Genomic DNA, 26,209 nt, shown 5'->3' on the forward strand with positions numbered 1-26,209 from the left:
AAAACATAATACAATCTGTGTTCTTGGATTGCTAAAAGAGCTCAAACGACTATCTAAAATTAAAATGTCACGACATTGTGAAAAAGAAAAATATTGGTGACTGGAATTGAGATGGCATCCTCAGTTTGCTTGGGTGAGTGGCAGAGCCCAAAAAACAAAGTATATTCTGCCTGTCCGCTTTTAAAAAAAGTAAATTTAGAATATCACGAGTGATCTAATTGAACAGAATTGGCAATGCAAGCAATGAGAAAATTAAAGCATCCAGAATATACGAATATCTGTTATAAGTTTTCTTTTCTTTAATCTTTCCTGGCTTTTGTATACTGAAAGCCGATCAAGTCGTGGCTCTTACATTGTACTTGAAAAAAACAAACATTCTCAGCTATGCTTAAAGGTGTTTTTTTTACGAATATTGTTTTAATTTTTGTTGATTTAAAAAGAACTAAATGCATCCAGCAAAGATTATAAGTAGGGATTCTTCAATAAGCGTTTGATTACCACAATCGATAATGCGCTTAATCTGGTGGCATTAGAGAGAATTAACACAGACAAAGTATCAACTGTGAGACACGGCGTCAAACGTTCCACTTTTCTGAATCGAAAAGATAACAAATAAGGTGATCTTGTAACCGGCGTTTGAAAAACAATGATTATTGTTTTACAGAGCAATGAAATTTTGTGTGCTCGCTGTAGGCTGGCCATTTATCGCCATCATTCGCTCTCTTTTTCTATTATATCTCCCTCGGCCCTAATCAGGGTTTTCAACTGTTTTGTAAAGTAGCGGACATACTTCTGAAAGCACCGGACGTGAATGTTTTCTTGGAGCCATAAGGCGCCTTGCGAGCACCGAAGGCGCAAGCACCTAGGGTGGTCTGGGGGCATGCTCCCCCAGGAAATTTTTAAAATAGAATACTCAGAAACGCCATTTCCAGCGTTTCTGGAACCAAGGAAACAGTTTCCTAGGCAATGCTGGCGCTCACTAAAATTCTCTTTAAAAAGTAAATTACTGAATGAAAATGGTCAGTTGTTAGGGGGAGGGGGAGGGAGAATGGCAACAACATAATTTTCATTGGCTTATCATTGCGAATTTATTTGATTTTCAAAAAAGATGTTTGGTAACTTGGGTTGCAGTCCATAGTACCGGACGTGGAATGGCAAACGACCGGACGAAACGTTCGGCCTCCGGCCTCAAATGAAAACCCTGCCCTAATTCACATCATGACACGCGTGAGTACTTGAGGAAGTCGGACTTCCTCATCCAGTGAAATACAATATCTTCATCTGTCACTTTGTGAAATTGAGTTACGCTGGCTTATTATTACCCGACGAACAAGAAACAATTATATTAAGGACCATCATGTCTTTGATTCAGTTCGTGAATCTAGATTTTATGTGAAATTAAGAAGCACAAAGTATTAGCTATTGGTTATAGAAGCAATTTAAAAGTGTGAGCATAAATTCAGTTCGCGTGTCTCGATAAACCGCGTGATCAGACGTCACTTCAATTGCCTTGTTATGCGTTCAGACAACAACTTTTTTTCAAACTTTAAAAGGTCGACGCATTTTATTGGCCGATACGAAGCTGTAATTGTCATTAAATACTTGGGCTATTGAGGTCGGTCGTCTCATTGGGCCGCATGTGCCTCTGCTATTTTTCCTCTCACTGTTGAAGGACCGTAGCACGCTGAAGGTCTTTGTAAAATGGCCAGATCTCCTCCCTCCAGCGCCTTCCTAACAATCTACCTTACCGCGATTGTCTTCCCTCAAGCAGCCGACTTAAGCTTGTCCACTAAAACCACTCAAGATTTGACGATGCCTGGCAGCAACTCCTCCGAATTAACTACTTCTTCACACAATGAAAAATCAGATGCTTTGAAAAGTGAAACGAACCAAGACTGTCCAAACTGCAACGACGATACCAAAGTAAACAAAAAATTGTTAGCTACCGAGCTACGAATCCAGATGATCAAGGAAAAAATACTGGCAAAGCTGCAATTGGACAGGGAACCGGTCCTCGCGCAAAATTTAACTGAGTTAAAAATTTCAACTCTGCTCTCAAATTTGAACCTTTCTGAAGACAAAAATGAACCCATACATAATGGAGAGGAGTACTATGCAAAGACTACCCAAATTATCGTTTTCAGTGAAGAAGGTAAGAGGAAGTCTTTAGTGGACGGCAAAATCTCTTTGTCGGAATTTCCTCCACAGTCACCTTACATCAATGTCAGTATTATTTTTGCAGTTTTCTGAATTGTGGGCGTTGGTCAAGAGGGTCAGGCATGCAAATACCTGACTAAGGGTCCGGCAATTCAATGAAATTGTGCTTTGCAGTTCGATACGCTAAGAATTTGCTTATTAAGTGTTAAATGAAGTGCATTTTGGGGATCAAAAAAGGAAGCCTGACACGTGTAAGTAGACTTACTAAAGTGAGCGAGATGCGTCGGACCAGTATACCTTCATTCATGTCTAAGAAGTGAGTCCGTCAGGTCGATTGATTTGATTGACGTGTGCCAAACCACAGTCGTAAATGAGAGAAGAATCCTGACCTCTGAGACAAGTGAACTCTTGTTTTCTTTCTCAGGACTGTTTCACTTAAATCCAGTGGTGTTCAAAGTGTGACTTTAAATATGAATGCAAGTTATACACAGAATCGATAAAATAGAAGAGAAAAGGGTAAAAAATAGTAAAACTAACACCATGCCCTAATGATCACAAAAATTATCAAACTGTGGAAACAACGGAGAAAAAAGATACCTTGGATATACAACATTAAATAACTAATATTTACACGCATAACCTAAATCCTAGGAGTTAACCACATTTCAGAGAGTTGATAATTCAAATGGGCTTTTGAGAACACTGTCACGCTCTAAAGCTTGTCGTCACGCACTGATGTTCTTTATGTTTTATCGCCTGTTGAAACTATAACTTTGTTTGTTTGGTGGTCGGAAAAATTTGAATATCAAGAGAAATGTAACGTCCACGGTTCATTGTAAGCAGTGACAATCGCTATAAGTGCAAAGGGGTTTACATTGAATGCACTGGATGTAAATGTCGACAAGGTATTTCTGGTATCAGTTCCTGTTTTGGCTTCGATTATAAAGTCACGCTTACCGTCCGTCACTCAAGATAGCCTTTGCTTACGGTTTTCAATTATCTTTGCTACTTTCCGCAAATGAAAGCGTAAATTTTTTAGGGTGGAATATCGGAGAGCCGTGATTATTATGATCTGTTCATAAACCTATAAATTAGGCATTTTTCGATATAAGAGAGGTTCGGAGGACAAAGACAAAGGAAAGTGGATGCTATGCAAATATTTTTCACGTTTCTATTGTTTTTGTCCTCACTGCCTCACTATGAAGCTGAATGTTGATATTTCGAAAATGGCCTATTGCAGGAAAGACTTTTTTTCGACTTTAAATATGTCCGGTTTGTTTTCCAGATCCTCTTCCACTCTCTCAAATGAAAGGAAATCTCTCTAAGAGATTGACAGTTCATTTTAAACTGGATAAACATTCCTTGCCCAGTTCTGTTTCCTCAGCTTCAATGTGGATACACACAAGCATGAAGATAGAGCTTGAAGGAAGATTTCTTCATGTAGCGGCAATCGACCAGAAAACAGTGAAAGAAACTGGGGAAGTGCAGGACATCAACATAGCGAAGTTTAAAGTGAAGGAAGAAAATTTCAATAGATCCGACTGGTTAGTTGTGGACATTAAGGACATCGTTCAACATTGGTTCAACAAGACCTCCCCAACGCATTTCAGTACAACACAAAAACCCATTCATGGTTTAGGAATATTGTGCCCAGATTGTGAAAGAGACACCAGCCAACTGATAAGCTCCCGTGGACAGCTTCGCCCATATATAGTAATCGACTTAGATAAGCCCAAAGCACCGAACAGAAGGAAACGACAACCTATAGATTGCAACGCCAGACATCCCCCAACGGAATGTTGCCGTCGCAAATTGTACGTAAATTTCGCACTTATCGGATGGCACTGGGTAATCCATCCCAAAGGTTTCAGTTCCAATTATTGTGATGGCAGATGTGGAAGGGTGAGTGCGCCACTGAAAAGGCCCAATGTTGGGCAAAATACAACCTTTCCTCTGAGAAAAACGGTGCCGATGTGCTGCAGTCCCTCAAAATTGTCAGGATTCTCCATACTGTTTTATGATGACAGAAATCCTAAACGCATTGTTAAGGCGGATTTGAATGACATGACTGTAGATGCGTGTGACTGTTTTTAGATTCACGCCGGGAGACGAGAACTTTGTCTGCATGGCTAAAAAGGATGAACTGCCGTTATACATTGAAAGAGTTTTTTCAATTAAGTGTCAAAAGAAACGGAACAATAGACCTTAGTCGCCTCTTTTTTAAACCGATTTGACCATCATGGTACATAATAGAGTATTTTCTTTTAATTTAAGCTTGCTTGCGCTCTTCTGAAGGAACAAAAAAATCAAATTGTCTCACCCCTTTTTGTTTTTCATAACTGAATAAGATTCAATGCTTTGATTAATTATCCTTGGCGTATTGATTGGCTTAAGAATCTCCCGTCACATTTATCTCTCTCAAACTCGTTTTCCCGCGCTTTCCTTTTGCATGCGTCATGATTGGCCCATTTGATCACCATGTCTCATGCGTGTGATCACCTTGGTTTCGGTTTAAGAGCGCTTGCTTGAAAATCACTTTAATGTGCTGAATAAGCTGATTGAATTGAAGCCTAAATAAAGTGGTATGATGTTCGATAATCTCCAATCCTGTCGGTTAGGATTTGTCTTACATCACCAGTAGACATGGTTTCTACGATTTTTTAAAATCCTGAATTAGTACTATGGCGGTTTTGAACGAGTCTCAAAAAAGGAAACATTTAAGGTCCCTTAACAGTATTACCGTTAAAATAATTGTCTGTGAGTCCAGTAGTAGGTTTGTGGAAGAGTTTTTTAATTTTACAGTTTCGAACGGTTGATCGACAAATCATCTGCATGTGCTTAGGTACCACGCCTTTTATAGTGCGTCTTTGTGTTTAAATACATTAAAAAAAGTACTCCACTTTATAATGAAAACAACAGACGTAATAGCAATTTTGGACCCATTGTTAATTTTTTAGTTGTAAAACTGCGACGAACTCCTCTAGGTGAAGATGAAGTCAATAAAGTTATTTGATGGCATGTTGTTTGATCATTTTTTACGCGGCTTACGGATAAACGAAGACGGCCGGCACCAAGCCTGAAAAATCATAACCGAGGCTAAATGAGGTTTCAATTAGGAAGGAACACACTCGCCGAAAAGGACCGAATTAGTAGAAGCACAATTAAAGAATAAACTGGATTAAATTCGACTGACGACATCCTTATAACTTGGGTTGAACTCCATTCTGGTAAACTCCGCCTAAATACTTTGAGCGTCTATAACCTTAAAAAATGTTGTCTCCGTGGCACAAGCTCATCGCATTCCGATCAATCCTGCAAGAGATTAGCACTGAATATGAAAAGCGCATTCCATAGTCCACTATGCGTCCATTATCTTTCTGCAATTTTGCTTTACAAGTGTGAAACCCTGTTAAAACAACGTTTGCCATCCAATAATTTGTCAGTGTACCAAGACTATTGTAGTATGCCGTTGACTATCAAATCGAAATTGGAGAAGTAGCTTATTTCGACATATTCTTTCAACTTTCGAGGCCACTTTTTGCCTTGCAAGACGCCTCCTGGGAACAAATTCTCATGTTAGTGAGACTAGCTTAATTCCCAAACAACTTTGTTGTGGGCAAAGTGATTAGGAAACACAGTACTTTTGACACCTTAGACATCAAGAACTTGACAATCCCAGTAATAATCGTGCGGTGTACTGTTAGAGCGAGATACAAAAAGTAGCACACCACAGGTTTACCTTCCACATCAACGTTCACAGTAATCACACGCTTTAAATTTGCTTGATACTGAATACATGCCTTCCCTCTGTGGTCAACTGGTTACATAGAATAGCAATCAAATCCTGGAGGGTTAGTTTGGGGGTCCTAACTTTGATAACATTAAGACAGCAACATGCATGGACCCCGTGAAAAACGGCAGACAATGATTGTTGTCAACCTGGTTTCCAGGTTCTCTCTTCCTCGACAAAATCGCCTTGGTTGCGTCCGTAATCAAACCCACAGAGACGGTTGGTACTTTCTAGGGTAGGGAGAAATTAAAGTCTTGGTCGAAAATTCGAAATCCTGCGGGTGTTTTCGTGGTATTGACAGGGAGCTTAGCCAGAAGACATTTTGGAACCACAGAGGGCAACAGGAAGTAAGCTGCTTTTTTTTAACTTGCCTCGGTTCTACCGGTTCTATTTAGATTGCTACTTGTATTTTCTTAATATTGGAGACTATCTGAGGGAGTCTACTTTCTTAGCATGCGAAATGGTCACTTCCGGTTTCCGTCCGTGGTTCAAAACTTCAATCTCGTTCCCAGGGCAAAGAGCCCTCTCTTGCTTAAGCTCCATAATGCAACTTGTTTCGGGCCGGAATACACCTCGCTGGGCCTTATTTGCGTGGCGACCATATTGGCCATAGACAATTCTTGGTTTGCATCCAAGTGATGAGACGGCCATGTTGGTGAACTTCAATAGAAAATGGCTCCACAGGTATTGCATAATAATAATGTCAAATTCCCAAAAAGACATTTTACTGCATTGTTCTGTACATCAACATGGCCGCTGTGACGTCAGATGCAAACCATCAATAGATTTGGTACCCCGAGCCTCGAGTTGAAATGTTTGGGAACGAGGTTCGGTAGGGCAAAACAAAAGTTTTGGATCCCTCGGGATTCAACATGGCCGTTATGTCTAAGGTTTTGAGGTTCCTTACATCTTGAACGATGATCAGATGCACAGACGAGGCAGAAAACTCCTTTTGATGCCTTGAGCTTTGTCTTAGTTATAATTTATTACGCTGTCACCAAACCCGGCCTAATGCTGAAATGGAAGCCTTCCCGATTTTGGAGGCACCTGACCAAGTTAATTTCTCGAATATTGAGAGCGAATTTAAAAGCAGGAAACGACGTCATTGTTAGGTTCAGTTAAGAAAAAATGACAAAAAAACTTGTTTTTTTGGCCCACCATTCAGTTGTAAACAAAACAAAAGATAAAATGACATATATAAACACAAGGCTTAAAAATAAGATAAAACGTAAAAAAGCTCTAAAAATGGAGCATTTGCGACTCATTTGTCATCATCTGGGTAAACGCCGTCCGAAGTTGAACATCGTTTTGTACTTAAGTTATTCCCGAAGGAAACAACTGCGCGACAAAGCAATCAATTTGTTTGTTCAAAATTGGACTCTTTTGTTTGATAATTAGCCTTTTTTGCGTGCCATTGTTTAAAAATGCGTGTCTCGAGTCTGATTGGTAGAGAGCACATTAACGGATTAGTTGACTGGGTCCCTAGAAGGTGATTGAGATATTGTTTTACAGAAACTAAATCGCTTCTGATAAGCTGTATTTTCACGAGAAACGGGCGAACACTTGGCCATTTCTCAGACTTGAGAACCTTCCCTTACCTACAGACTGGAATGCTGTCTCGTACACCTGTTTAACGAAAGGTTCCCGCGTTGTAATTTGTCGTTTCCTGATCGCTCACCGAGCGTTGGCTCACATATCTTCCATTTTATCCGGCCCAAAATCCTGTCTCAGCGATGGAAACGATGATGCAAACCTTCGATGCGAAGAACATCTTTGCAATCTTCCTGTGAGAATGGCACTGGGTAATGAGAATATGGCAAAGCAGCGGGCTAAATACGATGTCATTCTCTTGGCTGATTCTTACATGTGGTTGGGCATACTGCAGCAAGAGGTACAAAGGTTGTCTTAGAAGTATCATAGTGTGAAGATTTTTAGCCTTCAGTATTAGCAAGCTTTTGGCATTGATATTAGCTCCCGAATTAAGTTTTTCGATGTTGATACTTTTCATTTTCCATTTGACAAAACTGACCGACCAGGCCGGCATTAAGAAGGACTTACTCTACAACAGGTAATAGAGCGGTTTTCAATTGAGTGTCGAAAGTAATTAGCTAATTAGTTTGGTTTTGCATCTACTTCACTCAGTGATTGGTTCAAAGTTTTCGCGCCACTTTTTCAACCAATCAGAAGTGAAACCAAAACCAATTGTGGCTCGCGCGTGCACATTTTCCCGCCTTTTGTGTCGGCTACGTGTAATTACTTCGAGTTTTGATTGGCTTACTGGATTATTTCCGTCCTTTTTGATTGGTTAAAGTAATTACCATGGTTTTGGTTTTACGACACTCATTTCAAAACCGCTCTAACAATAATAATAATAATAATAATAATTTTTTTTTTTAAAATAAAATGTATTTATTTCAAATTATCAGTAAAAATACACACACTGAAAAAACCAAATAAAAAACTCTAAAACAAGTATTAGGCTTATAGAGATACAAATACTAGTACTAATTCTAATAATAGCAATAATAGTTATTTTTTAAAAACAATTCTCGTTTCCTATAAACATGTGTATTAAAATAAAATAAAAAATAAAAAGAATAAAACAACTCGTAGTATTATAGATTTACAACGCTTTCAAATTTAGAATTTACACACTTTAAGGTTGATATGTTACTAGTAAAATCTCTTCTGAAGTTGAATCCATTCTTACCAAGATAAAATTAGTGATCCCACTTTTACCTAGGTTGAATACGCACTCAGATGAATTGAATAAACTTTTTAGGGTCACCTTAGGATTAGTTTTGGTTATTATTATTATTATTATCATTATTATTATTATTATTATTATTATTATTATTATTATTATTATTATTATTATCATTATTATTAAGAAGATATGTTGAGATGCGTAAGAAACAACTTGAGGGAAGGAATAGTTGTTTCCAGTCCTTTTGGGGGCTTGATAGCTGCTTGAAACTTGGTAGAGTGCATATTCAACTTAGGTAAAATGAAGATCACCAATAGGCCTTTTGCAACAAACGATCACATGGCACAAAATCCGCCATGCTGGAGGGCAAGCTCATTATTGTTCCCCTACTGGGGCATTAAGACAAAGGCAAGTCAAGCTTGACTGGTTCAGGTCTCTTTGTTTTAATGTCACAGTGGGGAACTAATAATGAGCTTGCCCTCCAGCATGGCGGATTTTGTACCATGTGATCCTTTGTTGCAAAAGGCCTATTTAACCTGTTGTAGGTAAAAACGGTTTAAACCTGAGACCGGATTTGACCGACAACAACATATACTCTTCCCATTTTTCGAAAGTCCCGAAAAGCCATTTGTGAAACTGCCAACCGCTTGTTTTGGAAAGCCGATCTTTTAACATGTTTTTAAGGTAATAAAAAGAAAAATGAATGTGAAGTTTGACGACTTAAATCCTCTCCGTTCTTGAGATACAAAGGGAATTGTGACAACCGAAAATAGCCCGTAAAGTTTCGGGACTTTCCAGAAACGGGCCCCTGGCCGGCCAGGTCTGACAAAAGGAAAGCGTTTGGTGTTGCTGTGCCTGGCCCCCGAAAAATCCAGGATATCTCCCTTCGTCTTGACGATTATCAAGGAAAGGGTGTATTGTTTTCATGCACTTGAACCTTCTGCTTGGTTTCTTTATCCGAAAAATGGAAACTGATTATGATCGTCATCGAAAAAGTGACTTTCCTGGACATACTAAAAATGTTCCCAGAAGACCCCACAGACTGAAACCGGAAGTCAGGATTGATTAAGATTAGTCCAGAATCTTCATGATTTTTTGGTCGCAAGCGGTTCTTTTTCATGGACATTTAGGAGGTCAATTCACACACATACACACACACACATACACAAAATACCACTCCTATTATGCATCGGATTAATCGTTTACGTTACACGATGCAAAGGAAAAAAAAAAGGCCACGAGAAAATAAAAACGGTTCCAGTAATAGCACATGAAAACTTTAACCACTCTCCGGCAATGTTTAATACAAATCATGTTTACGCCCTTGCCTTCCTTATCAAAAAAGAGTGGTCGCAAGCATGAATATGTCCCTATCTGGAAAAAAACCTTTCTAGAGTATTCCTATATGGTGTACATTCGGAAAAAAAATGTTCAAGCTAATAAGGTCCCAAACAGTGTAGAGAAGATGAAAGTGATGCAAAATTGAAATTGCATTCATCACAGGAACTCGGCCTATTGCTTGCAACCAAAAGTTTCGGGGGAAGACTTCGAGTTCAAGGTTTTGGTATTAAGCACGCATGATGTGGCTATACGCATCCTTAACTTGCTTATATCTCAAAAATGAACTCGGTGACCCCCATTTTTTCATTGTAGAATAGAAATTAGCAATCTGAGATACAACTATTGGCAAAGTTTTAAAAAAATTCATGGGAGCCAATAGGCCATTTCCAAGTTCATGTCTGCCTCCTTCTCAAAGCGAGTCTGAGTGCGAAGTTTTTGTTGTGAAAATTAGTTTTCATTCATATGTAAAGTAGAACTAATTACCATCACAAAAACTTCGCACTTAGACTCGCTTTGAAGAGGAGGCAGACATGAACTCGGAAATGGCCTATTCAGAGGAAAAATTTAAGGTAGCTCTGAATTGGCTCAGAAAAGTAGTGAAACTGGTGCCGGCCACCTTAAGAAATTGTCTCGTAAAGATACCTGAAAATTTATGTGGCTTCTCATCAAATGTTTCGGGTGTCTGTAACGGACAATTGCTTAATTGTCTTGATAAGTGTGAGGATCCCTCTATTTCGTCTATATCTCGTAACTCAAATATACATTTATTTCGATAGAGGGAGTTTCAATCGAGTGTCGTAAAACCAAAACCAAAGTAATTACTTTGGCAAATCAAAAAGGACGGAGACAATCCAGTAAACCAATCAAAACTCGAAATAATTACAGGTAGCCCACACAAAGCGCGGGCTAAGTGTGCACGCGCGAGCCACGATTGGTTTTGGTTTCTCTTCTGATTGGTTGAAAAAGTGGCGCGAGAACTTTGAACCAATCAATGAGTGAAGTAATGCAAAACCAAAGTAATTGGCTAATTACTTTCGACACTAAATTGAAAACCGCTCTATGTACTACAGAGAAGCACTTTATATTTCATAACACTTTTATCGAAGTTTTGTATTTCATCACTATCTTGTTTTCCAGTGAGATCACCTGAAAATGGGACGCCTTTCTTAAAACAATATCATAGAAGATCCTCAAGATAAATAATGCAGTAAGTTTAGAAACCCATACTCGCGAAGTTAGACCGCTTTGTAACAAAAAGAGTTTTCTTGAAATTCTTTGCATTTTACTCAAAATAAACGATGTACAACTAAAAATGATTTATGGTGGCACGTGCGCAAACGTGTTGCAAACTTTCCACAACTTAACTTAACTTGAAATACATCCGGTTATCGAAGATTGAGGCACACGCGAGATTTGATTCCATCACGTTCCCAAGTCCTTTTTGCCACACACACCCTTATTGTTATCGCGGCTGAGGCGGATAAGACTCTGCCCCGCTTGGCAATCTAAGAACCTGTATTTTTATCACGATTACACACTATACTTCCGTTTTTTCCGCATCTTTTAACTTTTCCTTGCAGAGAGTTTTACAACGGATAAACCTTTAAGGCAGAGCTCTTCTGTTTTAGCGTTTTACTTGAAAATACGTTAAATAGCTTTCTAGCTACTAGCCACTTTGGACCTTATCTGACCCTGGCGCTTTCCATTGGGGCTTGCTGGAGCCGAAGGGGCTAGAAAATATTTTTTCTCGTTTATTTACCTGAACCCTGAACTTTATAGTTACCTCAAAGACATCTAAAGGGATTAGAGTCGGTTTTCGTGCAATATTCACTTCACTTGTTGACGGGGCCACTCTGACCTGACCTAACACTCTTTACCTTGGATCTTTTCCGCGCTAAATATTTCACTGCGGAAAAGTACTTTGTTCAGACAGTAATACACTCAGTTAAGCACAAGTGTCCAATAAAATTTTGGTGATTTGTCACAGAGTGAGAGGAAGAATGAGACGTTTCTGCGTGGTCACGTTTCTCAGTTATTAGCATACGTTAAGTCCGTGTTGACTGTGGAGTAGCAATAAACAGCTGGCGCATGCCCAAAGTAATAATCAAAGAGTACCGAGATAATTAACACAGAAATTGTTATGTGTAGAATATTAAACACTTAATGACTGGTCCCGAGGGAAACAGTTCATTTTGTTTCACGAAAATCTCAATGTTTCCCCGAGGCGCAGCCGAGGGAAACATTGAGATTCGAGGGAAACAAAATGAACTGTTTCCCGAGGCACCAGTCATTAAGTGATTTGTTATATAGCAAAACAAATGGGTCAAATATTTTGAAAGAAGCGCCCAGATTCCAGCGACAACATCAGGCCACCTTCAACTGCACGCTCTGATCATGTGCAACAGCGGTCAACATTTGGCGGGTAACAGTGAACTGTTCCCCGTTTGACGTAACAGTTTTCGCAATGTTGCCCGCTCATGGCATTTGGCGGTAAACCGTTTCATTGTTAAATGCCATGTGACCATGAACTAACCAATGAATGGGCGCGCTGTAGCGGGAAAAACTTCAGCTATATAACAAATATATATATAGCGGTAACATAATCTTGCGTTATTTTCAAAGCAAAAACATGCATGCAAACACATCTCTAGAACAGTGATCGTTTTAGCCTGGAAATGTCAGGAATTTTCGTTTTCACCTACTCCAGAATAAACGGGAAATTTGCATTAAACTCGCCTCATAACTTAAACGACATGGAGAGTGAGAAAAACTAAATTATTGTACATTTCTAGTATAATCGTTCCTATTGTATCCCTGGATGTCTAAGAGGTTTCAATCGTCACCGAGTTTCTCACTCTAATCATCTATTTATAGGTGTGGTATGCATGTTGTGGGGAAAAACATGAGTCGCGCACACAATGAGTGCTTTTATTGTATTGTATTTCCCCCCACATGTACAAATTCACTCTGGGTATTCTTATTCCGGAATAGGGTCAATCGAACGCGCCCTTAATCAAGGTTACATCTAAGGTCTATCTCCGAATCTCAGGTTAAGCGTTGAACCTGAGATTTTCCATAGTAATTAACAAGGCTTAGCTAATCTTATCCAGGCTCAAGGGTAAAGGAGGGGAAAGATACCTCGAAGCACCAGCGACCCGTTTCGTCCAAGTTTTTATACAGTTTTGTTCTTGCGCTCATTTTTCGCTTGTTCCGACTAACAGCACATCAGTGTTTTAACAAACTGACTTCGTTCTGGCGTCGTGATAGACAGAACCTTTATTTACTCACGGAATTGTCATTAAGATTCTAAATACAATGTAGTAAAAAATATATAACGATACAAATTTAAAATCTAAAACTATTGACCGGCTGCAAGCTATTGATGATACTAATTATCTGCGATTTACCCCCAACTCCATTCCCCAGGAGAGCCGTATCTTGAACTCATTTCATTAGGTAGCTTTTCTGAGTATGTCTTCAAAAGTTACGGATATTCGACTTGGACTTTGGGGGGGGGGGGGAAGGGAGGGGGTGGGGGGTACTTGGGTCAATTTTCGCTGTGTATGTACCGCTGGCAACTCAGCACCCCTACCACTTTATAGTCTATTTTATGGCCAATTATAGACCTCATCTTAGTCACTTTTGGGTAAATGTAATTTTAGCGACCCCAACTTAGTCACTTTCTGCATAAACCTTACATTAAGTCTTTTAACTGCAATTTCAAAACGGAATGTAACGCGACTAGTAAATATTAAATCAACAGCGTTACAGTTCCTGCTATAACAACTTGTTTTCTCACACATACTGGGAGCCATGCCAAGCCGAAACGTGCAGCATAAAAGAAATTACCGCGAATATTTCCATTTTAAAATCCCGCTAGCCAGAATTTTCTTACCCCCAAAACCCCGACAATTTGCGACCCCATTCTAGTAACTCTGTCGGGAACTCTGTTGAAAAAACAATCCATTATAGACAATTCAGACGTGCAAATGCGACCCCATCCAGCGGCACATCTCCATCAGTACATTAACAGGAATTATTATTCATTCAAAATTTCCCCGTTTCTGATTGGTTAAAACCACACGCATAATTCACAATAACCAGCTGCTGTTCACCAAATTTGGAAAGAAATTTCGTCATATTGAATCAATGACGTCAAAAGTGCAGCCCGCTGCAGATTATTGAACCAATGACGTCAAAAGTGCAGCCCGCTGCAAATTATTGAACCGTTGACCGAAAAAAGCTGGGGACGCGATTGTGTTATTTTTGTTGAGCAGAAAAATGGCTACGAGTAGGTTTAGAAGTTTGAGCGAAGAAAATATTTTGAATGAACAATAAAGCAATTATTGAATTCGGCTTTCTTAGAATATGAAGAATTGTGCAGATCTCGGAGGATGTTATCCACCTCGGCCTTCGGCCTTGGTGGATAAAAACCCTCCTCGACCTGCAGAATTCTTCATATCCTACTCAACCTCATTCAATAATTGCTAAATATCACACCCGGGGAAGAAGGCAATAATTTTCAGTCAAGATTCCACTCTACTCGATATTTCCAGACCCCGCTGGAAATATGAAGCAGTGCTCAAAATAAGCGATCGTCCGAGACGACTAGAAAGTTTATTAGGCTACCAGTTTTTGGTAAAACGAAAAGCCTGGCTGCCCGAGGAAAAAATAACGGACAACGCAGCCAAATATAGAAAATGCCACACCCGATCTACTTACTCGTCGGCTGTCCTATAGTGTGATGTTAAAAATAATTGCTTTGCCGCAGCTGAGCATTTTTGTACCTTTCTAGAACATTATCAGACAGCCAATATCACCGACAAGTAGGCAATGGATCGAAGACGCCATTTTTAAAACGCCAAAACCCAGACTTCCGCGAAAAAACACATGCGCACACTAAAGAACTATGGGATATTCAAGCTCGATTGCCACGTGAGGCGTGCCATGTGAGGCGGTGGGTTTCCCGATGGACATGCATCCAAGGCTTTATCAGGGCAACCAAATTCATGGATTTGGTTGCCCGGCTTTTAAAACAAGAACAACCTGGATTTTTCTTAACCCTTTCACTGCCGAGGGCTCCCCCATTGTCGAGTAAAATCTTTTGGCGTTAGACAGAGTAAAATCTTTATATGTCAATTTGCATTTTTGGCGGTGAAAGGGTTAACTGGGGACATAGTTTTTGAGCGAATCTCGATGTTGTTAATTTCGAGCACTGCTCAAGTACAGAATGGGTAGACAGCGAATATAAAAATTAAGGTAAATTAACCAGCGTCAGCCCTTCACCAGGGCAAATTCAATGAAGGTCTAGCAATCGAAACGTCAGTTCACAAATCTTTCTTGCGATAGTTAATTTTTTTTGTCGTCAACTCGGTTGGTAAAGCCCAATTTTCGCCTTTCAATTCCCACCAACACAGCACCAAAGTTTCTAAAAACTAGCCCCTTTATTAGTATGGGTAATCAAATGGTGTCGAGTGGATTTATAATGGTAATAGGACTGAGTCGGAGTTTGGTCTGAAATCATACGTGTGATTTCAAATTTTGAAATCACAAGTATGATTTCAGACCAAAATTGCACGACACGAAGTTCAATGACCACTTTATTACATCAACTTAAAAATCACTCAAATACCCAATATCAAAAATACCATAATACTCTTTGTTTGTCCCTCCAAAATTTTGCATAACCATTGTTCTTATTTCTCTTGGGACTTACATGGTTCCCCTTCCAAGAGAAACTGGAAACAATGGGCGCTTTCCATTCACAGGAAATTTCGGTGGAAATTTCCATTGGGTGAAAAACGTGTTCCATTTAACTCAGGTCCGTTCGCCGCCCAGTGATTGCGATTTTACGCGCCAAAGTTTAAAAATGTGGCCGTGAATAGCCTGGAAGTGGTGAGACCTTTCAAAAGTTGTAAATGGAACACACATTTCCATCGGAAAGTTTCCAACGGGAAAACAGGACGACCTTTTCAGAAGTTCCGTTTATTCCGGAAATTTTCCAGTGGATCGAACCAAAAACGTGTTCCATTTACATCCCAACCGGAATTTCCGGAATTTCTTGGTAAATGGAAAAGGCCCAATGCTTATGCAAAATTTTGGAGGGACAAGCAAAGAGTATTATGGTATTTTTTATATTGGCTAATAATTATTTAGACGTTAAAATACACGATTTTAGTTAGTACCAATATTTTATTGATCCAGTTGGGAACAAAAGTTGCAAAATTCACCACACAATGGTGTTCTTTGTCTTTCATTTTCCTGCAATTTGAATGGTTACCTGAAACAAGCTTTGGAATCTGATTGGCTGTTTTGTTTTAGTGTTCCTTTCTTATTGGCAGGGGAAATAGTGCGATTCAGAACAAAAAATAGTGCGACTTGGGAATAAATTGTACTGCTGAGAGCCAATCAGATTGCATAGATCACCAGTGATTTCTAAATGGATGTAAAAAAGGGAATAATTTCACGCGAGTGGACAAAACGCAAGTGAAGAAATACGCACAGAAGACTCTATGCACAAATACACCACTTAGCAGGGGAGTGACAGGCAAGACTTTTACCGACACAGAAAAAAAGAAATAAAATAAAATAACGGGAAAATATAACCCATTTTCCGACTGGGATTGTCATACTGGCAAACCAGTAATTAAGCTGAAATTTGCGCCAAAATTAAGGAGTAATTTGTCACCCCTGTTATTAGGGAGAGAATATTCTGAGCAACTGATTACCAGACAGACCTGCTGAAATGGTGGTGCGCATGCGTGATGTGTTGGCCACACCGGATTGGTGTTCGTGTCACCCTGCTTTTTCTGTTGTATTTACAAATTACGCGACACACTGGTATCTTTTGGTGATCCACCTTCCCACATGCTTGCCGTGGGAGAACGGCTGTGCTGTTCCCAACCCAGCTTACCACATTTACTGTTTGGAGCTGCCACTTAGAGGTGTGTCTAAGACACACGCCTGGTATGTTAGCTACGCCATGCTGATGAGACCCAGCAAAGTCGAAACAGCTGTGTGATTGTGTCTAATTGGCTTTTTTGTGTTTTTTTGGGTCCTGTCCTAAGTATTCGTGACCTGCCGGGAGGAAACGGCGTGGACCCAGCCCTAAATTGAGTGCGTGCCATGTCTTGTCCTAATAGTCTGTTGTCGAACTTCCCTGAGGAGATTTACCGTTATGTTGGCTGGTCGGTTGTCTTACCACAGTTGCTGGAGGCTGTGACCAAGAAAAGCTCGTGGCTGTTCAGTTACTGCGTTGTGGTCTTGTCGCTTGACTTTTAAGGACTCTTTCAGTGAAACGTCTATTCGTGTTTCACATGCAGATGCGAAAGTTTGCTCCATCCATCTTCGAGATTTTCCTGCAGAAGTATCGGATGATGATGTCTCCAGTTTCTTTAGTTCTTTTGGTGAAGTCCTTTCTGTTAAGCGTAGTACGTTCGATGGCTTTCCCGCGTTCTACAATGGCAACCGTGTTGTGAAGATATCCTTGGACAATGAAGTGCCGTATTTTGTTCGTGTTCATGATTTTCTTTGTCGTGCGTGGTATGCTAATCAGCCCCCTTCTGGCAGTGTTCTGTCTGCTGTAAGTTTGGTCATCGTGCCTCAGACTGCCTTCTTTCTGGTCTGTGCCGGCGTTGTCATCAGCCCGGTCATTTGGCTAGGGAGTGTAGGCAGGCCTATAGGGTTCTGTTCATCCGGGCACAGAAGTTCTTGTTGGTGGTCCTCTCGCTCGTGACGATAATAGTCCTGAGTACGTTCCTCCTTCTGATGATGGAGAGATGGCTTCTGGTCATGAGGAGGTTGCTGCTAAGGCTGCCCCTCCTCAACCCAGTCCACTTTGTTCTGCACCTGCTGTTTCTACCTCGTCGTCTTTCGTTTCCGTGTCTCCCGCTACAGTTTCTGCTCCTGTGTCTGTTTCTACTTCGCCGTTTTCAGCCTCCGTGCCTCCTGCTCTTGTGTCTGCTGTTTCTACTCCGCCGTCTTCCGCCTCCGTTCCTGCATCGCCTGAGGTTCTTTCTTCTGTTCCTGCTGTCCCTGTATCGTCTGCTGTTACTTCTGATAGTGAAGCTCTTACAGAGTTGAACCTGTTACCTCAGTTGCTCCGTCTTCGGTTCCCGTTTCAAGGTCTTCAGTTGTTGCTCATCGTGATAAGATTGATTCATATCTTCTTTCTGCTCTAGGCGACTTCTCCCTTGATGACGTGATCCACATGTCTCCTGCTCGAGTTAATGACTTTGTTTCTCGTGTGATAGAGAAGAATGGTTTGTCCGTTGATTCTCATCAGTATATATGGCTCGTTTTGTTTATCAAGTTCAGCGTAAGTTTTGTGTGCAACTACAAACCGGCAAGAAACCTATGAAGCGACCTCCAGCTAAGATGTCAGAATGCGAGGTTCCGCCTGCTCGCCGGCAGACCCGTCCGAGTCCTCTGCCTTCCCAAGTGAACTTTGTGTTTGTTTTTCTCTAGAGAGACCTTTTTCGAGTTTGTACTTTATTTTTTCTTATGATGATTGTAAATAGGAATTTTCTGTCTTGTGAATAAAGGAGTTTGTGTTTTTCATGAAAAAAAAAAGCTGACCATGGCTGCTAATTTACCAGATGAAATGGTTGTGCGCATGCGTGATGTGTTGGCCACTCCGGGGTGGGATTTGTGTCACCTTGCTTTTTCTGTTGTACTGATTTTTTAGCATCCTACCTATTTCTATTTCTATTTTGAATACCCGCTCACCTGGATAATTTAGATAGTAGCGTAACAGGAGCCCATGACCAGGTGCAAACAACTCCAACACGGCATCATTTTTACAGACCAATCTACTTTTAGACTACCTTTTCCGCAGAAAAACAAAGACAGTTTTCCGGTTCGGTGACGCCATTACGTCCAGTAAGTGTTTCTTGTGATTGAGTGTTCATCGGATTCCTGCGGGAGTCTCATTTGCGAATAATTAAAAAAAAAATCGGTCTGTGAAAACACCGTGACAGGAATATAGCCAGGGTTGTTGTTCGCTCCTAGTCATGGGCTACAGACCGAAATTGATGGGAAAAAGCCAAATGAGAGAGATTGATACTTCCGGATGATGGATCGCCGATCCAAGGAAAACCTCTCAGGGTATAATTTTTGGAGGTGTCCAGCACTGCCCAATATGTCAATGCCAATATGGTTTCTTTTCAAGCTTTTTTTTTTTGCCCAAAACAAAGGATATAAAGGTTACCTTACTGTTAACGGTGCGAGAACTGACATTTGGTGAGGGGGGAATCAATTGTCAGTAGTTTGTATGTACAACGTGCGTTTCAAAGGATGTCTTGGAACTGAGAGGAGTCAAGCCTTTCAAGCAAAAAAAAAAAAGAAAATAACAATAATAATATAATAAAATCCTCAACTTTGACCTTCTGACATGCAAGTAAAATCGATGCAAGGATTTGAAACTGTTTAGTCTGTCCTGTTCGCCCCATGTGAAGGAATCCGGAATCCAGCAAATGCGAGGCCGTGGAATCCTGATGCATTGTATGGAATCCAGAATCCACGGATTTCGGTGGAACCCGTGAGTTTGGAATCGGGAATCCACGGGCCGGGATCTGGAATCCCAGGGCCCCATTCCTTTACATAGAGAGAGTCCTGTGCAAAGCAGTGGTTTAATATATTCTTGATTACAGTTGTGTTTACTTTCGATTCTTTTCGTAATAGCGCGGTTTTCAATTGAGTGTCGAAAGTAATTATATAATTACTTTGGTTTATGATTACTTCACTCAGTGATTGGTTCAAAGTTCTCGCGCCATTTTTTCATCCAATCAGAAGTGAAACCAAAACCAATCGTGGCTCACGCGTGCACATTTTCCTGCGCTTTGTGTCGGCTACGTGTAATTACTTCGAGTTTTAATTGGTTTGCCGGATTGTCTCAGTCCTTTTTGATTGGCCAAAGTAATTACTTTGGTTTTGGTTTTACGACACTCAATTGAAACTCGCTCTATTTCAAATGTAAAACCATTTGGCGTAGTCGGTCGTAGTAATCATGCAGCGAAATGAAATTCAAATGGAAGAAAAGCTGAATTTTTGTCGTCGTGAAAGACTTTGTTCAAGTTTATACATCACAAGTCAAAACTTGTAGAAGTTTTCCAATACAAGAAGACTAAGGAAAATGGACTTTCTCTTATCATTTATTACCAGTTTTAGTCTTTAGTCAATGATTATCAAATGACAATTAATTTAACAGACTGATAGAGGTCTCGGTTTGTTGTGTTCTTCGAAACGAAACCAGTTATCAGTGATGGATTTGTTTTTTCTCAGTTTTGAGTGTTTTTTGAATAGCATTGATTTAAGTAATGGTCCGGCTAAGAAGCAGGCAGCCCAGCGGCAAAAGTACTTAGAAGCTGCTGCTCCAATCGAGGCATCTGATTGGCTAATATCGGAAAATGTCGAAAAAAGATGAGAAAAAAATGAAAAAAAAGCCTTTTTTGGATTTCTTCTTCCCCATGCCCTTGATCTCTGTCTCTCGGCCAAATTTGGGCATTGTTCTATGCGCCATTCGCCAATCGGCAAATGGCGCATAGAATCTTGACGATATTTACAAACATAGTTTTTGAAGGCATAATGATTTGTTCTACGAAACAGAATCTAATTTTTTAGACGGCAAGTCGATTACATTTTTCATTGAAATTCAAATTTCGCGCTTTTAGCTGCTTACACCAATGGGAACAGCCGAACTTAATTTGATTAAAAATGTTGGCACATTTTAACTAACCGACGCTATTGCCGCGGGCTATTGTTTTTCTGCCTGCTTCTTAGCCGGACCATTACTTAAACAACGAAAATTATGACGTGCTAGATTTTTAATTTTAATTATATGTACACGAGAGTGAGATACACCTTATGAGGATCGCAAAGCGATCGTGTTTCCTTGGTTGGCCACAAGTTAAGCAAGTCTTTTAACATGCTTTAGAAAAAATCAGACAAGCGCGCATGCAGCATCACACCAAATAGTATTTTTTTTCGTAACATGCTTGCAATACAAGCAGGTAAATGCAATGTGAATTCCTGGATCGGACTACACGTAAGATACTGAGCTTTTCGTTGGCGTATTCATTGTGCCAGCTAGTAATTCTGTTGGTTTTTTTTTTAATCCCTATGTTCAGATGTTCTCTATCAAGATTCTTTCTAGTCATCCCCTTTTTCTTTAAACAAAACCACTATGATGTCCCTTGTTGTAAAAAAAATCGGAAAGTCTCATTCCCAGGTCTCTCTCGTTCCGTTCATCTTTCCCTTCAGTGGAGTGAAAAAGAGATGCTGGGAACTAGGCTCTTCTTCATCCACGATAAAAGAAAGGACCTCGAACCAACGATTAATGATCAGCATCGAGTGAAAAAAAAAATTTGGTGAGCTTAAATAGAAATTGCACACGCTTAGGCTTGCTTTTGCAAGGGAAGTATCAAACTGTCAAGTTGTTTTCAAAACCAGTGGGTGATGAAAGATAAAAGAAAAATGATCTAAAAATAAAAGGATATTTATCCTGGAAGACTCAGTAGCCAAAAATATTCAAATGTACAGACAGTTCAAGATGCTTGTCGCATTAAAAAAAGAAAAATGAAAATAAAACATTTATTGAATTACGCAGTTGAGATTTTGGAACAATGGTGTAGGTTATCGCTTAGATTTTAACTAAGTAAGAGACGTTAATCGAGCTGTTATAGGATTACAGATTGGTTTTGGTCAAACAGAGATCCTTTGTAATGGACTAATATGTTGTTACATGCTGGAAGGCGGACCGAAGAGCTCTTCTCCGACGCCGGGGATCAATGGTGCCGACTGCACCCTGGCAGTAAAACGAAATTGTAGTGAAATCTAATGCAATACGAGGTAAGATGATATACTTTTCCATTTTCACAAGTTTATCGTTGAAATCTCCAAAGCCGAGCACATGATACACTTTTAAGTCCTTTTTTTCGCTTCGCGCTTTTGAAGAATTTGGACTTATGTTCTGGGTGTGTGTGGGAAGGGAGGTTAAAGGTCCCGGAAAATGAGAAGGGTCGAGAAGAGAGGCGATATTAAGAAGTTTCGTGGAGCGTGTGAGTTGATGTGTAGTGAGGTTATGAGATAAAATAAGATATAACCTGGCAAACTGCAAGGTATTGCTTTTAGCGTCTTGACCTGTATGTTAACACCCTAAGGGCTTCAAAATGTAGAGGCCCAAAGAGAATGGGAAGATAACAGTGCTTTTCATTCTTACAATTATAGAGGCTAATTTATAAATTAAAGGATCAACATGCACTTGCAAACAACTCTCTCCAGTCACTTGCATAGCAGCACGCCACGGTTATAGATGGCATGTTTCAGATGTTTTGCCGTTTTCAAAAGCCGGAATGGGGTGAAACCGCAAGTTACCCCGGCGCGTTTCATTATAATATTTTTAGTTGCGATATGTTGTTTTCGCAAAAGCTGCAACAAAAAAACATAAACGCCCACTATAGTCGGTATCATGACCTTTGCTTCAACTGCAAGTGTATGAAACAAGCAATTTAATCACGAGGCAGGCTTGAGTCATGCTTGTTACAATCGTGAACATTTCCTTGCTATTCCGGACAAATGATGTGTGATGTGTGAAAAATTACTGCTGTTTTAAGCACTAAGAGCTCGCAAAACTGCTTTTCTAATCTTCATAAAATGTATCAGGATTTTATAATGGAATATTCTCAACTTCACAAAATTGCGGATAGAACAAAGAAACCATTGGAGAGTATTTAAAGAAGATCCAGAAATGTAAGGAGCGCAGAACACGTGTTCATTTTTCTTCAATAAACATAATACACCAAGCTGTGCACGAGGTTCTCGGGGGACTTCACATGTCTTCCGAGAATATTGATATCATTTGGAATCAATCGTGTAGTTTCTGGTTTCGGTTAAGTTAGTTGGATACCAATGATTCAGAGTTAATCGTATACTTTGTGGAAAGGTTGGGACTATGTTCGCATTTCTATTTTAACGGCTGTGGCAACGTGACGACGGCATGTAATGGCTTATACTGATGATGCCAATCCTCCATGTTCATTATGGTATTCGTTTTGTTAGATCATTTTCATAATTTAACTGAACACCATAAGTAATTGTTAAGAACCATCCTCAAATACTGGAGGGTGTTTTACCCCAAGTATAATCAGGGTCTCTCTCATTTTTAGGCACCCTCATGTCCCAGCATGTCCGGTCTCTGATACAAATTTGACCACAGTCATCCTCTGAAGTCGTGTTGAAGTCTTCTTTCTCATGATTTTATCGCTAAATCTCCCTTGAACTTCATATCGCGGCACTCGTACCATCGTCTGAAACACAAGGCGCAGTCTTCGACTAATCTCTTTTTCATAAGAGATTTCTTGCCTCCCAACTAGATTAGCTTTTTAATGATTTTCACAGTCTGAGTGGGTTGAGTTTTGTACCTTCCTTAAGTTGTGCTTCTCTCTTTATAATTAATGTATTTACGTGCTGCACAACTAAATTAGTATTTTTTGCAAATTTCTCTCTGTATCAAATACCCGATTTTCTATTAGTCATTGCACAATAAAAATCTTACCCTTTTTAAAGTCAATTAAGTAGATATCGCGTGTAGGTCAGAGGCCGAACATATCAATGCTAAACACACTTTTTTCCCCGAGCATTAATCTAGTTGAAATCATATATTTTCGATTGATGAATCAATTCTTAGCCTGATCCCTTCTAAAAGGGTTAGGTATCATTGCTCAGCTCCCGACCAGCTAATACTTAAAAAAGGACATCTGATTAAAAAAAAAATCTTGTTTATTATGTCATTGGTTATTATGTCACATATCTAAAAAAATTTCCGGCTGAATCTCACCCGATCCATAACATCCACTGGAAGAGTACTGACTCTGACCACGCAGGTTTCCTAACCTAAGTGCTGAGTAGGAAAAAGCGTTTAGCATAGAGGTGCAGCCGTGTTCAGACACAGAACTCCCCATGTGCCATGCCCATGACCCCACCCGCAAACACAAGGATTTCGAACACCTACAATGGCGATTCGATGGGGCAGAGTTCGCTTGTGGAGCAGGGGTGGCGCAGTGGTGAAAGCACTCGCCTTCCACTAATGCGGCCCGGGATGGATTCCCGGATTCTACGCCGTATGTGGTTTGAGTTTGTTCGTTCCCTACTCTGCTCTGAGAGGTTTTCCTCGGGTACTCCGGTTTTCCCCTCTCCTCAAAAAACCGACATTTGATTTGATTTGTTCTGATTTCAGTTGATTTGCAGACTCCTCAATTCAGCAGTGGAGCACTCGTACTTGGCTAAATAGCCTTGAGATTTAAATAAAGTGATTATTATCATCATTATTTGGTTGATATCTTTCAGTGAGAAGATAAACACGAAAAAAAAAAAAAAAGTCAACCTGCACCATGCGTTACAATTTCATAAGTGCTTGTCTGGTCTTGGTATTGTTTTTTGAACCAATCGAGTTGCTTTATTTAGCTCTCGTTTTACGTCTCATCACACATAAGCTCTGCCGCAACAAAATGAAACAGAAACGACGCTTTTTTGCAGGTTTGATAAACGGGATAAATAACTTTTAATGCATTTAGAAAGTGAAGTTTGCATTGCAATTGATACTCGAGAAAAGTTTCAAGTTCTTGCACTCCGAAAGTGACTACTCACCAAACCGTTGGAAATCAATTATGAAAATACCATGTGGTCTTCACAGTAACTAGCCAGAAAACCACAAAATTAAAAGGATGAGCTACTTTTACAGCAAAAGGCTGCAAATGTAGCGCTTAAAGAAAATAGGCAGTGTGACCTTATCACGGATGAACAGAAAAGATAGGAAATGAGGTAGATGACCGCAACTGGCGAGAGGCATTTGACTGATGTTTGCAAGATTTACCAAAACAGCTGACTCACTACAACCATATTTAACCGCATCGTCACCGCAAAGTTCAACTTCCTCACAGGAAACTGTCGAGATGGCGGCTACTTAAAAGACTCAAAACAATTGCGCATAACCTTTAAAGGATTTCCCTCGATACTATGACGTTATAATCATTTCCTTTCTCCTGGAGGAAAGACTTTGTTGCCGGCTCTGATTTTTGGTTAGAACCGACCTTACCCTGAGTGGTGAAACTGTCTTCTGCTAATCCCATAATTTTAAAGACTTTCCGGCTTCCGGCTTATGTTTCCTCACTCCCACAGGTAGAGCTCTGGAACAAAATTAACACTGTTTCCTTAAAATCATGGGCCAATTGACACTAATAGTGTAGGATCGATGCGCCTAAGCTATAATTGTCACATTATCCTCCATATTTCAAGTGAAAGGGATCAGTGTGGCCGGAGGGAGAAAAAAGACAGTTAAAAGTGGTGAAAAAAATATTTAACGGTATATTATGCAACTTGAGTTATGATTGACTATCAACAATTTCCTGCCCCGTACGTGAGCAAATTGATATAAAACACCGTTTTATGTTTTTTTTTTTTTGAGCGCGCGCAACGAAGTCAACGTTTGATTTGGGGCATAAGACACGCAATAACTTAAAGGAACGGAGTATGTAGACTGTCATAAAGACCGACAAAATGAAAAGAGAAATTGTTGAGTCATTATAAGAGATCCAAGAAATAGGGAAGCTGTTTCACAAAAGAAAAGAAAAATGACAAAGAGCAGTTGAAACTGATAATCATTGGGCATGAGCTCATAACTGAATTGCAACTTCAGAAATTGTTGATTGGCAATTTTACAACTTACAGGTTTCAGAATATATCGATCTTATATGAAACATGGTCTTAAGGGAAGCACAAAGGTAGTAACGTGTAAAGTTTTACGTTTGTTTTCAGGCAAAAGGCACGAAACAAAAGAAATACCTGGATCTCATCGCCTTACGGTGAAGTGTGAAATCATTCATAGGGAAACTCTGATAACAAGTGTGGACTGTGGCACTAAAATGCTTTTACGATGTCTTAATACCATGCTTCAGTAATACTACAGAATTTTTTCTCTCTAATAAATTTGTGCAAATCATTTTTATTCTAAACTGGTCAACAGGCCAAGTCTTTATGTGATTAGGCCGAGACCACGAACAGGAGAAAACATGCGATGCCGTCACTACCACTCAGCAGCCTACTGGGCTGACACTGAGACGAAAAAAGAACTGAATTGGTTCCGTTATCAAGAAAGACCAATTAGCATTTCTCTCTCTCTCTCTCTCCATCGGTGCTCTTTTTGTACTGTATTAGCTCCG

General features: G+C 39.9%; 1 protein-coding gene and 1 long non-coding RNA gene across 4 annotated transcripts in view; one reads left to right on the forward strand and one right to left on the reverse strand.

The window, feature by feature from the left end:
- The first annotated feature begins 1,451 nt into the window (after window positions 1-1,451).
- On the forward strand, window positions 1,452-5,190 carry LOC137973161 (growth/differentiation factor 8-like). Its single transcript, XM_068819920.1, has 2 exons — window positions 1,452-2,152; window positions 3,443-5,190. The coding sequence occupies exons 1-2, from the start codon at window positions 1,702-1,704 to the stop codon at window positions 4,249-4,251; spliced, it is 1,260 nt and encodes a 419-aa protein (XP_068676021.1). The 5' UTR covers window positions 1,452-1,701; the 3' UTR covers window positions 4,252-5,190.
- Window positions 5,191-7,123: 1,933 nt separating this feature from the next.
- The window catches only part of LOC137972949 (uncharacterized), a 34,508-nt gene continuing 15,422 nt past the window's right edge, over window positions 7,124-26,209 (reverse strand). The window contains exons 4-5 of one of the 3 annotated variants that reach the window (XR_011117136.1): window positions 25,087-25,177; window positions 7,124-7,826 (exon numbers count right to left, since the gene is read on the reverse strand). This is a non-coding gene — a long non-coding RNA (uncharacterized lncRNA). Of the gene's footprint in view, window positions 7,827-23,163; window positions 23,300-23,835; window positions 25,178-26,209 lie in introns of those variants that run through there. The other 2 variants (XR_011117135.1, XR_011117134.1) reach the window with 2 other exon arrangements.

Source organism: Montipora foliosa, chromosome 10 (assembly GCF_036669935.1).
Source record: "Montipora foliosa isolate CH-2021 chromosome 10, ASM3666993v2, whole genome shotgun sequence".
NCBI classification, from domain to species: domain Eukaryota; kingdom Metazoa; phylum Cnidaria; class Anthozoa; order Scleractinia; family Acroporidae; genus Montipora; species Montipora foliosa.

Excerpts from the sequence above, each read along its gene's own strand:
- LOC137973161 (XM_068819920.1), top strand. The coding sequence starts at position 1,702 with ATGGCCAGATCTCCTCCCTCCAGCGCCTTCCTAACAATCTACCTTACC. Across the intron at positions 2,153-3,442 it reads TATCGTTTTCAGTGAAGAAG|ATCCTCTTCCACTCTCTCAA; the intron begins GTAAGAGGAAGT and ends TTTGTTTTCCAG.